Source organism: Diadema antillarum, unplaced genomic scaffold (genome assembly GCF_040938485.1).
Source record: "Diadema antillarum isolate AM-2024a unplaced genomic scaffold, OU_Dant_1.0 seq00000973_RagTag, whole genome shotgun sequence".
NCBI classification, from domain to species: Eukaryota; Metazoa; Echinodermata; class Echinoidea; order Diadematoida; family Diadematidae; genus Diadema; species Diadema antillarum.
The window spans coordinates 176,864-191,162 of NW_027271815.1; the positions used below are offsets into that span (position 1 = coordinate 176,864).

Sequence of the window (14,299 nt, forward strand, 5' to 3'; positions counted from 1 at the left end):
AACGTGCATCCATCGAGTAATCTACTCGGTATGAGATGTCGACTTTACAAAACGGGTTCAGTTTCAATGTCCTGACTATTCTCTTTATTATTTACTGATCAAGGATATGAATCTATCAATGTGGCGTAGATTGAATGATCATCACATGAGGGCACTTGTGAAGTGCATTATACTAAAGTTTTATCAGTAATATTTGTGGTATAAAGTAATGGACCAAGCTTTTATGACAGTCAAACAGGGTCTGAACTACAGACTATCCCCGCTCTCAAAGTCTAGTCGATTTGATTCGCTGATATCAGCGGGATACATTTCATTCAGAGTATTGTCGCTCGCCTTGTGACCGAGTCATCGGTATCTAAGCTATTGTTGCTCTTCTGGTAGGGGGGCGCGGGATACCGCGATCCGGCTCCAACATGGCGTCCTTAGCAACGCCGTCAAAGGCCATGGCCCGTCATGCGTGACTATCGCATGCGGCGAGCTCCCCGTCGTATCTATAAACATAAAAGCCACAGTCGTGCGGGGAGAGTACACGCGCGGAGTAGTGCTGCCACTTTTCGCCGGGGTATTGCCCAGTTTAGACAAGTTTTAGAGTGGATATTCCAGTCCTAACTGCGAATCATTTTGACAACATTTTGCTGTGACAACAGTTTGAAGTTTACCTGACTGACTTTACTTCACTGTCTTCTCATTGGAGTTGTTTCACTCGCACGAGGGACAGTTTCTGATCTCGTTACCGTCAAGTACCATTTCACCACAGAGTTGAAGCGTTTTCTTTCGCACAAAAACCCCTTCAAACCAGCACCATGCAGGAATACAGTGGACAAACCATGACTTCCAGCTACTTCCAAGCCCCCAAGATTGGCACTGGCAACACCTTTCTGCCGCCACTGGAGAGTACCATGCAGGCCTCTTACAAGAGCTACGCCCCACCTTTCACAGTCAGCCAATCTCTCCACCTACCGTGGAAGGCGAGCACCTACTACCGCGGGGCCCAAAAGTCGATGCCAATGAGTCGAAGCGCGCCAGAAATCAACCCCAGCACCCTGTACCGCGACGACACTATGATGAAGGTCCCTCCTCTCATGCCCTCTGCCCGGACGGCACTCTTTTCCAAGTACACCCCCCACGACTGGTTCAAGAGTAACAACAGCAACTACCGCACCTCTGACATGACCCGAGGAGCCGCCCAGCGACTCCGCGACGAGAACATCCGAATCTGCCACGATACCGACGCCCGCACGGTGAAGACCCAGCAGGATTCCAGCAAGAACCTCGGCGACCGCCTCGCCGACATCAACTTCTGGAAGTCCGAGGTCGTCCACGAACTCGACGAGATGGGCAAGGAGATCAACGACGTGACGGAGTGGAAGAGGAGGTTAGAGAACGCCCTGAAGAACACCGAAGGTCCGCTGCAGATCGCTCAGGAATGCCTCTTCAGTAGGGAGAAACGACAAGGAATCGACCTCGTCAACGACGCCGTAGAGAAAGAACTGATCAAGGTAATAATCATTTTACAGTAAAAACTTTGCCAAAATTTCTACGAAACTCGTAATTCTTCTTCGTTCTAACGTTTCCCGAACGCATTACCACGTTTACGTCTACAATATGTTTATGTTCACCTGCGGGCTGTCACAACTCATGTGTTTAGTAAATCCATGAAACAAAAGCAAAGAAAAACACACCCTGAAGATAACGGAAGAATGTAATGACACATACACTAAACTGATAGATAGACCCTACTTACAAAAGTTCATATTACTTTGGAGTTTGAACGACAATGTAAACATTTTGAAGTCGATGGTTTATTAATCATTTGTGAACGAATCGGCATTGCAGAGATCAATTGCGAAACTCAAGTCAGGGCAAGTCATATAACGGAGTTTTTAGACAGGCTCACAAAGATTGATGTATTTGGTTTTATTATCAAAGCAAATGACCAATGGAATATTGTCTAAACTTATTTAAAAAGGGGCGATGAAGTCGGAAATAACACCTACAACCCCTCAATGAGACCTTAACGTACATGTACACAGAGTGTGATCCGTTGAATGACCTCTTCAAGACCATCGTGAACGTTGCAGTTGGATAAACAATAACAACAACAACAACGACAACGCTTAGTAATTTATTGAGAAGCTCATTTTGGCATACTCTACAAGAGAAGAAATGAAAAAAACCGACTGCCTTTCCACTCCCCTTGAACATCTCCGACTCCACATAGACACGTGCTGTTTATCAAATCCTGTTGGTAGAAAAGGCAGAAAAGGAAACCTGGGCAGTGCAGAGAAAACTCATCTAGCTGAATCCCACTTGAGATGCTCAAGATGGGTTTCTTTGTTGACCGGTGTACCTTTCTGCTCACAAAAAACACTCCAGGCATTACCGCCGTTCTCAACGCCATCCTGTCAACAGCTTTAACTCCACTGCCCCACTTGAAAACTATTTTTATGGCTCCGAACGAAGAAAATTAGCTAGTGTACCTCAGTTTTGAGGAGTCTTATCCCATCCGTAGAGTAGGAAAAGAGAGATTACGAGGACAGATCACTTAGCACCTTTGTCATTATTATGTCATGATTTTATTCGATACAATGTCCCATGGAAACAAAGGACTTTATAAAAACATAATATCAAGAATACATTCGTTCCTTCGACATTTTTTTCTGTGATCATTCTTTGTTGATGATGTCACTATACATAGCTTCAATTTATATCTTTTTCACCTATTAGTTGTCATTTTATTTTTGTAAAGCGCCCATAATAAAATAAATCTAAAAAACAAGGAAATATAACGTAGGACGGAGTTATGACATTGTTATTGTACTCCGTGTCGTCTGCTACGAGTTGAAGATTCGCGCTGACCTAAATGCGCATGACGGTCGTCATGGTGATGACAATGCCCCGGTGGGAGTGGCTATTGTGCATCCATGGTATGAATAACAATGGACAGCGTGTCATGGGTGAATTGTCTCTCACTCCCAAACACAAAAATCGATAGGGATAATGTTTTTGTTGTCAAGTCGGCTTACATGTGCAAGGCGGAAAGACAACTCTCATTGGCGAGTCCGCGGGTGACGTCGCGTTTCATTCATAAAATTCTAGGAGCACTGTTTGGCCGGTGTCACATGAACAGGGTGGAGCGATGGTCGCGATAGATTAACATGAACGCCAGCCAAGTTACTTGTACTTATCGTATCACATCAAAACTAATCAAGACAATGTGGGGTTTTATCGTAAAATGATTTTCTATACCATCTGGTTGATATATGACTTTTAAGGTTCAGATATCAACAACAATTTCTAAATCAGGAGGCAGAATTTTGTCTGGCATCATATCAATGCACGCTGAACGGACAAATCTCAAAGTGGTGAATTTCAAATAAGAACTTGCGAACAGACTAAACTAAATCTTGGTGAACAAAAATACATGCACAATTTCAGAGAATGATAAAAGTAGTAACATGCGTTGACATGTGACAAAGGTACAAAACAACAGCTATAGCATGACATCTTCATGGATCTTTTTCAGTTTAATATCCCTATAAACCCCTCTTCAAGTCAAAACAAAAAAAAGTAAACGAAAAGCACATCCCATATAGAAATGCCTCATCAGTCGCGTCAGTAATAAGATTTATCATTCCTGCATGCATGAATATAATCTCTGTAAAACGCTAATAAGGATGTTGTTTTGAGTTGTTTTTTCTTTTCTTTTCTTTTTTTTTTTTGGGGGGGGGGTCATAGCACTGTCCTAGTCTAACATACATTGTAGAATGTGGAAGACATAGTCGTAGCTTAAAGAGAAGCCTGATTTCAGATGAACGAGAAAAGAGGAGAAATACATTCGAAACAGGTCTCATGAAAATTGTCATTTCATGATATACAATATGTCATGTACAAGAGATATCATCAATTCTCTAAATATCACTTGCAAAAGACAAAGAACGTGACTTTTTCGTGTATAAAATCTTAGTCATTTTCTTTCTATCTTATTCAGGTTGTTGTCTCCTTATTTTGAAATCTCTCATTCATGTAATTTTCAGCCCGTTTCTAGTTTTCTCTTCTCTTGCTAAATATGTTGCATTTCTTAATTACTTTTTGCATTCACAGGAAGTGAACACAATCCAGAAATGCCAGGCTCACCTGAGGAAGATGATTGATCGTGCCAACACGCAGCTTAGGTAAGGATCATCGGAGCATCTTTACATCTCTGCCATTAGATTTATTATCTTCACCGTTCATAAGTTTTAGAGTAAGACTATAAGGAATAATATCGATCAATACAATGCCACTATCTTTGATGGAATCAACATGGAAATCTTCGCAGAAAATGTTTTTTTTTTTGTTGTTGTTGCTCTAATTATCGATGAGAAATGATAAGTTATAGCAGCGACAGAAAAGTCCTCAGAACTTCCGTCACTTGTTTCCCAGTAGTCATAACAAACGTGACGAGTCGTCATGTATGTTTCATCATCCATTGTTAAAAAACCCCTTCGGCGTTGTATACGAATACTACAAAATAAGGCAGGCTTGTCTGGTCTGGCTACGACTCTTATGCCGTAGACCGTCGCCATGGCAACCACACCCAGACGATAATTGCACATTCATGAAAGTTTGATTAGCAGGTGTTTGCGCCCACCTGCCGACATTTTAAGCAAACATGGCGACACATTGTGACCAGATTTCAGCCAGCGGCGAGGAAATCGCAGCATTCGAACGCATGCAGACATGAATGGAATGTATGCTCTGTTTTCCCTGTTTATATTCGCTACAAAACGCTCGACAAGACAAGATACCTTTTGTATATGCTTGAGGGTCAGCATTCGTTTTAGCTAGTGTATTTCTTTCCGAGAGTCCATGCCTTCATTTACAACACTATAGAACAGTATATAGTGGAACTCTGGCTCTCAAGGTCCCCCCCCCCCCCCCAAAAAAAAAAAGAAGAAAAGAAAAAGAAAACAAAAGTAAGAGGCATCTTATACAGGAGTATCTCATATTATGGCAGTGAAATAACACGGTTCAGACGTTGACGCGTGTCAAACCGTGGGGTTTGGAATAGAAACTGAATAAAAACAGTGCTCTCCTAGCATTTTTCTTTTTACCATGTTTTCATGTCTTCCAAAGAATGAAATCTCTGAGGATCTAGGCCTATATCTCTTTTCTTACATCATGTACAGTAAGATATGCTATGTGTCAAAGGATTAGAATTTTTACACCGTACGTCGTATCTCGATAGTTTATACCGAATAAAAGAGGGAAGTGATTCAATTCATTGACCAGTTGCTTGGGAGCTGACGTCAGTACGCTATAAAGCTCTTGTCTCTGTCACGCAATCATTCACAGTCACAGAGAATGAATGGAAAGATGGCGACATCCGGGTTTCCGGAGAAGTTCCACCTCCCTCCTCCCCCCCCCCCCCCAGTTTTCTTTCCTTTACCTCTTCATGGTTCATGCTTCGTAAGAACTGTAGACCCGTGACGGACGCGCTGACGCGCTGTGGTAAACAAAGTTTTATGATGTCCAGGCAATAATACTCAAGTATTGTCAACGACTTAACAGATTTAAGACCCTTCAAACATGTGGGTTAGCATTTAAAAGTCAGAGATATCCTAAATTGGGGACAGTGAAATGAAAGAGCGAAAATAAAGTGAAATACCTTAACAAGACGAGCAGAAATTCCGCAAAACAAGGTGCTGAGACGAGATATAATAATACGAAGGAGAGAGAACGAAAAAAGAAAAGGAATATCACTCAAATGAGATGAATCTTTCACGTGAGTTATTGTGTTCAATCCATTCCGAATTTGTTACGGCGCTGGACCAGATGAGCGATTTGAAGATAACAAGACAAATTTATGACTCTTTGGTAAACATCATCTCATTAACACTTGACCAAATAGGGTAACTTGAAAATCATGTCTGACTTTGAAATGTGTTTGTTTGCAATGGCGTGGGTTTATTTCTCTCAACCTGTGTACTGACCAAGTTTCAGTAATCACGTCGTCATGGTGAATAATGCCAGCAGTTGTTTCATACCATATTTACCGAAGAATATTTCCGAACTTTGATCGCATCGAGGGCCAATATGCACACTGACCTAAAGGAAGATATGGAACGGTCATGATATATTCTCGTGAACTTAATTTGAAGTAATTGTTCACAACATTTGTGATGTTTCCCAATTGTAAATATTTAACATCTTGTATTTCCGCTTCAATCCTAGTCTAGTTGAGATAGCTGACAAGTTTAAAAGGAAGTTGAGATGTCTAATGGAACATTCATTGCTAACCATTCCTACTTTATTCATGAATCGGATGTTCTCTCCGGTGTTGCCTTGAATTCGAGACCCTTGAGACGCTCCTTTGTTGCCCTAGCAACAACATTGACAGGCAGTGACAGAATAGTGAGAAGATGTATACCAGAGGAAGAGACAAAACTGGTAGTCATGCCCCCTGACAACGAAGGCATCAAAACTGACTGAATAATATTGCGGGCAGTAAATCGAACACTCGTGCGTGGCCGTAATCAAACAAGCGATTACGCCTTTTCGCCCGAGCAAACACTTGGGTCAAAAGATGAAGTTTGTTTGGGTACAAATTCCACTCTGACAAAAGAGGAACGTGCGTATTATTATGAAGCCTTTTTGATGTTTGCTCCCAAAATCCAAACTCCACTCTGAGATTTTGGAATGTTGAAATATATCTCTCTATATTGTCAAGTGACGAATGAAACGGCGGACAAATGACCACTTGTAAGTGATTCGCTATGGCGACACTGGTCACGTTATCTTTTGTCAGTTCACAACCACGACAACCTCGAAAAATCCTCATCGCTCGGGCACGCGTAAACAAGAACTAGAAGTAAACCAATTAAAAAGTAAATGTAGAATGATGATGTTTGGTGAATATTCGCGCTGCCGCTCACACAGCCTCCTATACATGAACGCTTGTGTCCTAAGTTCATTGCTGTAGGTGTCGCATGGTGACAGAGTAGACACCTGTTTTATTTTTAGAGGAACGAGAGATGCCGAAGTCTTAACCTTTGACCCTTGACGAATGCACAGTTTACCGACCGAGCTATATGAGCCGTCGATGTTTTCAATTCTTCTCTCGGGTAGCGCGTGCTTGGAGCTCCCTTTACAAAACATTATCTTTAAGCGAGCTCCTAAACGTATTTATCATGTTTATAAATGTTGCTATCGTTGTCTGGGTTTGATTTCGTTTAGATGTTGTGCTCATTAACAACCCTGACATGCGCGCTTGTTTGGCCAGACATTTACACCGCCAAAGTTTAAAATCGGAGAAGCCTACACTTTGTTGGTTACAGTTAAGCAACCAGCGTCTTTAAACATTATGTTTCACGCTGCCGGATGATTTCAGTGCAGAACCAAGAGATGAGAGAGAGAGTATTATAAAAGAGAAGATTCATTGCATTTGGTTTGGAAACTGAGGTCGACTACCCCGAAATAAAGGTGTTCGATAGATCTCGAAGCTGCAGTTAACTGTACATGGATTGAAGCTGTCTGGAATAAGATTACAGTATAGTTTAGGTTGCATCTTTGACATCAAATCATTATTGTCTTGCAATTGTCTACCGACGATAACTTTGAGGAGAAAGTGACTGTAGATGTTAAATTTTACGCCAAAAACTCGATTTATACGTCAACATTTTTTTTTTTGTACGAAGGAATGGGAGGGTTGAGAGTTAGGACAACTTCTCATTTTTCGCGTGTCGAGTGGCCAATATCACTACATGCTGAATTCAAGGGAGACTACAATATGAAAATGAAAGAATCAAGAATTGTTTCTTGTATTATGTCCAATTTCGATGTAGCTTATACCATTGTGTTTTCCTTTTTTTTTCTTTGTCTATTAGAAATAATTTGAATATATCGTAGATAATTTGGATATATCGTATGAAATTGCACTTTCAAGAAAGCCCTTAAATTTTTCTGTAAAATGTTTTGTTTTCGTTGTTTTATTTGCTGCTTCTTCGTCAACCTTTCAATGACAATTATCATAAGCAAGCATATATCTGCTTCAGAGTATGTAGGTGTAAAGATCTGTATGCTTGACTCTGGATTATACATCCGTGAGACATGAGATAAATAGGAATTTTTATCATGCTAGTATGAATGTATATTTAGTTAGTAATATTATCTATTCTTCTATTATTTTTCGATTATATTCCAGCATGGACCGAGCTGCCCAGCACGAACTGGAGAAGGATCTGACCGACAAGTTCCGCGCACTGTCCATTGATAACAGGTGTCACCAGCTGGCCAACACTTCTCAGGGGCTCGGCTTTTTCCGCGGCGTTGAGGGCGTCGACCAGACGTGAGTATCATTACGTCATTTTCCCCGTTCCTCGGATATTTTGTTCTTTTCTAGTAGTTTGGATTCATGTGGATGACAGTGAATCTGTGATTTTCTCTTTTGACAGGAAACAACAGCAACACGAAAATTAAGGAAAAATATCAGTTGTTGCATGATGGAGGGGCGGGGGGGGGGGGGGTACCGCTCAAGTGGCATTATAGGACTAAACTCTGAGTGATGAATATCATTTTGGTCATAGATGTTTCTTCCTTCCGCGATTGCATATGAAAGCGTAATATTTAATACAATATCTGAAAGTCTAACCCATTAAAGTAACAGCAACAAAACGAATACTAACCACAAATCAAACGGACGGAACAACACGTGGTTCAACTACCTTCCTCGTAATTTATCTCTAAGAAGAATATTCTCAAAGCGTGTTGGCTCATACATTTTGTGGGAAAGAGCGAGGCAAACAACCGAAATTCCATGACAAAATTAACCCAGATTAACTGCTTCACAAAAGTCACACTTTAAGCGAGTTCACGAAATCACGAAACAAAACTCTTGTGCCACTTACAATGTTCCAGAGTACTAAGTATACTGTTTCTGCTGTAGGTCTTATAGCAATAGAATATACAGCGCAGAAAAAGTAAGGTGAGTTATAGAAGGCTTACACATGTAGGGCACGGCTTACGTCGACTCAAGGCGGACGCGGTGTCCATAGCAACTGCCGTAGTTACGTACGTGTGCTCCCGCTGCCTGCCGGCACAGGTAGTTTAGCCACCCTACTTTCTCTCTATCGATCGATTTCGCGTTGTGTATCGACCGGTGCGATACAGGACAAAATGTACCGATACCTTTGTTGACTGCAGAAGTGACTGTTAGTGACGCCGGCTGCACGCTCTTCCGATAACACAAATTGAGGGAATGTAGCATTGTAAAAATGTCTTAGAAAGGATGATAGTGCATTTGCACAGACGATCGATTACAAGCTTTTGTCATGCAAGGAGTGGCACGACTGTCACTTGCATAGGGGCAAATCGACACCATGCCATCTGGATCGTCAGCGACTGAAATGTTTAAAGTTTTTCCAGAAAAGGGATCTTACTACACATTATAGATATCAGGAAAAAATGTGTGTTTGAATAAGTTCATGGTATTATCATTTTAGAATGCGTGAGAGTGATCAAAGACAATAGAGGAGGAAAGGGAATAATAAAGATAGAAATAGGAAGACAGATAGATAGATTAATGGATAACTAGGTAGATAAATTGGTAGAAAGAAAGAAGGACAGGCAAAATAAAATGAAATATTACAAATTTTCCAGTGAAAAAAAGAACACAAAACAAGACAAAATACGATACTTTTAGCAAAAATTTACTTCTATACGTTTTATATCTACCAGCATTCTGGCCATACATGATATGGAAGTTCTACCTTCTAGTGCCATGATATGATTTCCACATGAATCATACTTTCAAGCTCCAATGATCCCTTTCTTCTTATGACCTCCAAAAATGAGCGCTTCTGAATTCAAGACACTGTCAGTTTTCAAAACCTCAGAAAGACAGGAGTTCTGACAAATATTTTTCTTTCCGCTAAGGACCTCGAAAAAAAGAAAGACTTGAGACGTTAGGGTTGCGTTATTTACGAAGGGCCTTAGCACGGCTCTGCAAATTTAACATCCTTCTTAAACAAACATTGGCGTTCAAGAGGAATTCACTTCTATTTGAGTCGTCCAGAAAACCAAATAAAATCGTCCAAGTGAGAAAAGGATCTTTAAGAATATTCCGTCCCTCTGTCTACAGTAGCAATCATTGTCGCTCATGCTAGAACGCAGTGTGTGGAACTTTGCGTTACCTTGACTACCGCTGCTGGGCAACAGAGTAGATTGATCCGCGGAACAGAAACGATTCTTCGGCTCCGAATCGCTAGCAGGTTTCTACGACAGTGATCCATGGTCAATAATTTCAATAACTAAACAGTTTCATTACCATCCGGGCACAATTGATATTACTACGGTAACGGGGGAAATTGGCATTTCTATTGAAATGAATTGATCGAGAAAGCGCAATTCATTAACATAGCGGTCGAGTGAAATGGTGGTTCGGAGAGGTATACACTCACGAATTCTTCTCATACAAATGACAAAATTCCATCAATCATTAAACAGCAGACCGACCAGATAATTGGACACACTGCAAATTACATTTTGGCTTCGTTTGTTGCAATTGTGCATTGCACGCTGTTTTGATAACTGACGGGCAGTGCTTACAACATAAAGATTTTCAGACTATTATCAAAGAAATCCATGACAGTTGCATGAGGCGAGTACTCGTTCATTTCTTTTGTCAATAGTTTGTCTTTCTGAGAAAAGCACTCATTCTTGTCCCCCCCCCCCCATCTTCTGATTTTATTTTCTTGTGAAAGTTTTAATACGGTAATTGTCTCTCTTTTTTTCTTACATCCAACAAATGAATTGAGTTTGAACGAAACTGACCCTTAAATACCACTTTGATAATAGGCTGTTCTTTAGTGAAATTGTGTAGTTGAATGCACAGCAACATATTACAATCAATTGTACATTACTTTGTCGAAAATAATGTGGGTAATACACGTAAACATGGTAGACTTTCGCGTGAAGCATAAATTCTGAACCACACGGAAATAACAGGCAAACGTCCAGGAAATAGACATTGAAAGATGATACATCCAGCAAGGCAAGCCTTACACAATTGTTAGGAAAAGCATAGCAAAAATAAATTAAAAGTAAACCAATTAAACAACGAGCAAAACGAACGAAATACTGGTCTAATCCGAATACGAATACAATCAAACTGGCAAATGTTTGCAATTACAAATATACATGTAAAGGACTTCAGGTACTGTATTAGTATAAGGGAGGACATGAGAATCGAAACAAACTACCTGTAGAGGGAATCGAACGTCATGTCGCGTTCCTGCAGAAACGGAAAAGCTAAGAGCGTGGCATTATATTTATATGCCTTGAAAGATGAGATAACCAATTCAGACAGAGTAATTCATGATTTATGTTGTAAACAAACCTTTACCTTGCTTATACCTAGCATACAATCTGTATTTACCTATGTAGCTTTAGAAATATGTGCATGTAATTTTAAAGTTTGTTAACATTGAGAATTCCGAAAAAAAAAAACTAATCGCGCCCTCTCTGCCCACACAGGGTCACGATCCCCGAGAGCTGGGCCAAGTTCAGCAACGACAACATCCTGCGGTCCCAGCGAGAGAGGAATTCCTCCAAGGGCCTGCGCAGCGACATCGACGGCTCCCTGCATGAGACGTCGAACGAGATGTGGACACAGTACAACACCGTCAACGTCGCCTTCAGCGGCCGCATCGCCGAGACTATGGACGCGAGGAACAACATCCAGGCACATCTGGCCAGAGTAAGTGTTTGTTCCTTTTCCGCCATTTTTAATGATCGATGTGAAAGCAAAATCGTGTCATTTTCCGCAGTCCCTCTCAAAAGAAACAGAAATTAGGAAAGGGAACATACAGCATGTTTTTTTTTATTCGGCTGCATGTTTTCTTAACGAATCGGATTTAGAATGCTGTGTATTGATTCGATAACGGCCATGAAACAAATTGTATCTGTAGTAAAATGACAGGAAGATTCATTGCAGAGATTATACACCAAGAAAAGAAGTTATCTTGCATCAGCAGTCTCAGTCGAAAGATGGCAACAGTTGGGAGGCATATGGGGGTATTATCAAAGCATTTTCACGTGTTTGAATACAAGAGACAAACTATTTTATTATATAATATATGTTTCTATAAAGTGACGTAGAAGTCTGAACCAAACCCGGTGTTACACCTTAAATATTTTGGTTGTGGAATAAAGACCTTAAGAACCGATGCTTTACTCTATGGATGTCCTCTAACCTTTCCTGTTCGCTATCCTCGGCAGGTGCTGCAAGAAATCAACGAGATGGAGAACAACATCGAGCTCCTGCGAAAGTCCATCAAGGACAAGGAGGCTCCCATGCAGGTGGCTCAGACCCGTCTGGAGAACAGGACCAGGAGACCCAACGTGGAGCTCTGCCGCGATCAACCACAGCACAGGTAAGCCGCCACATCCCTGTCCCTTAGCAACGCTCTGACCAGGGAGGTGGAAAGAGAGACTCATCCACCTACCTGCTCTGATCACACCTCTCCGATATGAAACTCGTCTAATCCGTGGCCATGTCGCGCAAACGCATTGTGGTCTATTGACTCATGAAGTTAAAACTTTCCATTTCACTCTTTCGGTATGGTTTTGATATTGTAACTATCGTTTTTGTTGTTGTTATTCCCCTCATGTTGTTATCATCCCAGAATCACCTAGGACACCTCACCCACTAAAGAGATCTCTGTGGTTATAAGTATAGTTGTGATTTCATGCATGTTCTCGTGTCGTGTTCAATCACCTCACGTTCAACTATCTAGCATCAACTACATCAATTCTCACAACAATACGCATGTCTCTGGTCAACCTTGGCCCTTTGTTTTACTTGTCAAAATGAAAAGAACAAATTGATCTAGCTTTATTGTGCAATCCAAACCACAAACCTTGCTACAAATACTATGACATTTGGCCTGCGGACATCGAGTAGAACAAGGAAACAAACAAAGATTCCCCCAAGCAGCCACAGACTATGAGATTTGTTGTGATTTGGGAGCAGACAACGGGGTAAGGAATAGCCTCCTCGAACGAATTAATTCCTTGACCTCCAGTTTGTACATTTAACCCAGCGAGTCACACTTCCGACAAACCCTTGCCAAAAACGCATTTGTCTCTGTCCATCTTTCTTTTTTTATGGTTCAGATTTAGATAGAATTGATAATACAACTTTATGCATTCATGTTTTGATATGTGAACATGTCCATCACTTATCAAAATAACAGGAAACATCGATTCTGTAATATTATGAAGGTAGAAGACGGTGTTATGTTCGGAGGTCCAAGTAAACATAAAAACAAAATCCTCACTGAATGATTATGTTTGAACTCATCATTTTGTCCTTTCATTCCATTCTTCAGGTTGGTACGCGAAGTTGGCGAAATCTACGAGACAGTCGACATTCTCCAGAACCGTCTGCGCGCCGCGGAGAGCGCTCTGCAAGAGCTTGTCCGTACCAAGACGACGTTGGAGCACGACCTGGGAGTCAAGAACAACTCCCTCTACGTCGACAAGGAGAAGTGCATGGGTGTCCGCAAGACCTATCCCACGACAGCGAAGCTCGCCGGTTACCGCGGCCAGTGAAGCCGGGACGCGATACCCCAGCGTCAAATGGACACGCGGGTCGAATTCAGCTGATTATAAGAACTGCTACGCGTTTGACTCCTTCGGAAAGCGAATCAGTCAATATTTTCTCAATACTGTGCTTGCTGGCTGTGTTTTTACGTTTCTTCAACACGTTTCAGACCGTGACATGTCCCGGTTTCTGTGCCGAACTTACATGTACATTATCTTCCGTTGCTTTCAAAATGCCCAATTTTAAGAGATTGTGTTTAACATCTTTTCTCTGCCAGTAATTTGCTTACCTCTTTAATGATGTTGCAGAAAATCTACAGCAACTGACCCATGTAGGCAACGACCATGTTGACGGCAGAGCACATACGGATTTGCTTTATCGTCATTACTATATAACATTGTGAAGATGTTGCTTTTTATTTTCTGAATTCGATAGACCTCATATGGGCAAAATGTTGTTGCCATATTTGTCTGCTTGCTTTGCGTACGTATACGTGAAATGAGCTTAAAATAACCCCAGATCGGATTTCTGCAGTTAACGTTCTGTGAAGGGGTCAAAGCAAGTCTATCTTAAGCTTTGATAAGTACATGTCTCTGCAGTTCTACTTGCAGTCTACTCAATACTGAGTAAATCTATGTGGAGTTAGCGTTTGTGCAAGGGTTTCAACTGTGACCACTGGTGTGGCGCCCTCTGTCGCCATTTATAATGCCTACC

At 41.3% G+C, this 14,299-nt stretch overlaps 1 protein-coding gene across 1 annotated transcript; it reads left to right on the plus strand.

Moving 5' to 3' along the window:
• The first annotated feature begins 306 nt into the window (after positions 1 to 306).
• On the plus strand, positions 307 to 13,964 carry LOC139742015 (tektin-3-like). Its single transcript, XM_071652576.1, has 6 exons — positions 307 to 1,499; positions 4,105 to 4,175; positions 8,186 to 8,329; positions 11,515 to 11,737; positions 12,259 to 12,413; positions 13,371 to 13,964. Exons 1-6 carry the CDS (start codon positions 804 to 806, stop codon positions 13,591 to 13,593), a joined length of 1,512 nt encoding a protein of 503 aa, XP_071508677.1. The 5' UTR covers positions 307 to 803; the 3' UTR covers positions 13,594 to 13,964.
• The last annotated feature ends 335 nt before the right edge of the window (positions 13,965 to 14,299 follow it).

What these genes read in the sequence shown, in the direction of transcription:
- LOC139742015 (XM_071652576.1), top strand. Translation starts at nt 804, where the DNA reads ATGCAGGAATACAGTGGACAAACCATGACTTCCAGCTACTTCCAAGCC. An exon ending in CGTGCCAACACGCAGCTTAG is followed by an intron (nt 4,176 to 8,185) that starts GTAAGGATCATC and finishes ATTATATTCCAG; the next exon opens with CATGGACCGAGCTGCCCAGC. An exon ending in GTTGAGGGCGTCGACCAGAC is followed by an intron (nt 8,330 to 11,514) that starts GTGAGTATCATT and finishes CTGCCCACACAG; the next exon opens with GGTCACGATCCCCGAGAGCT.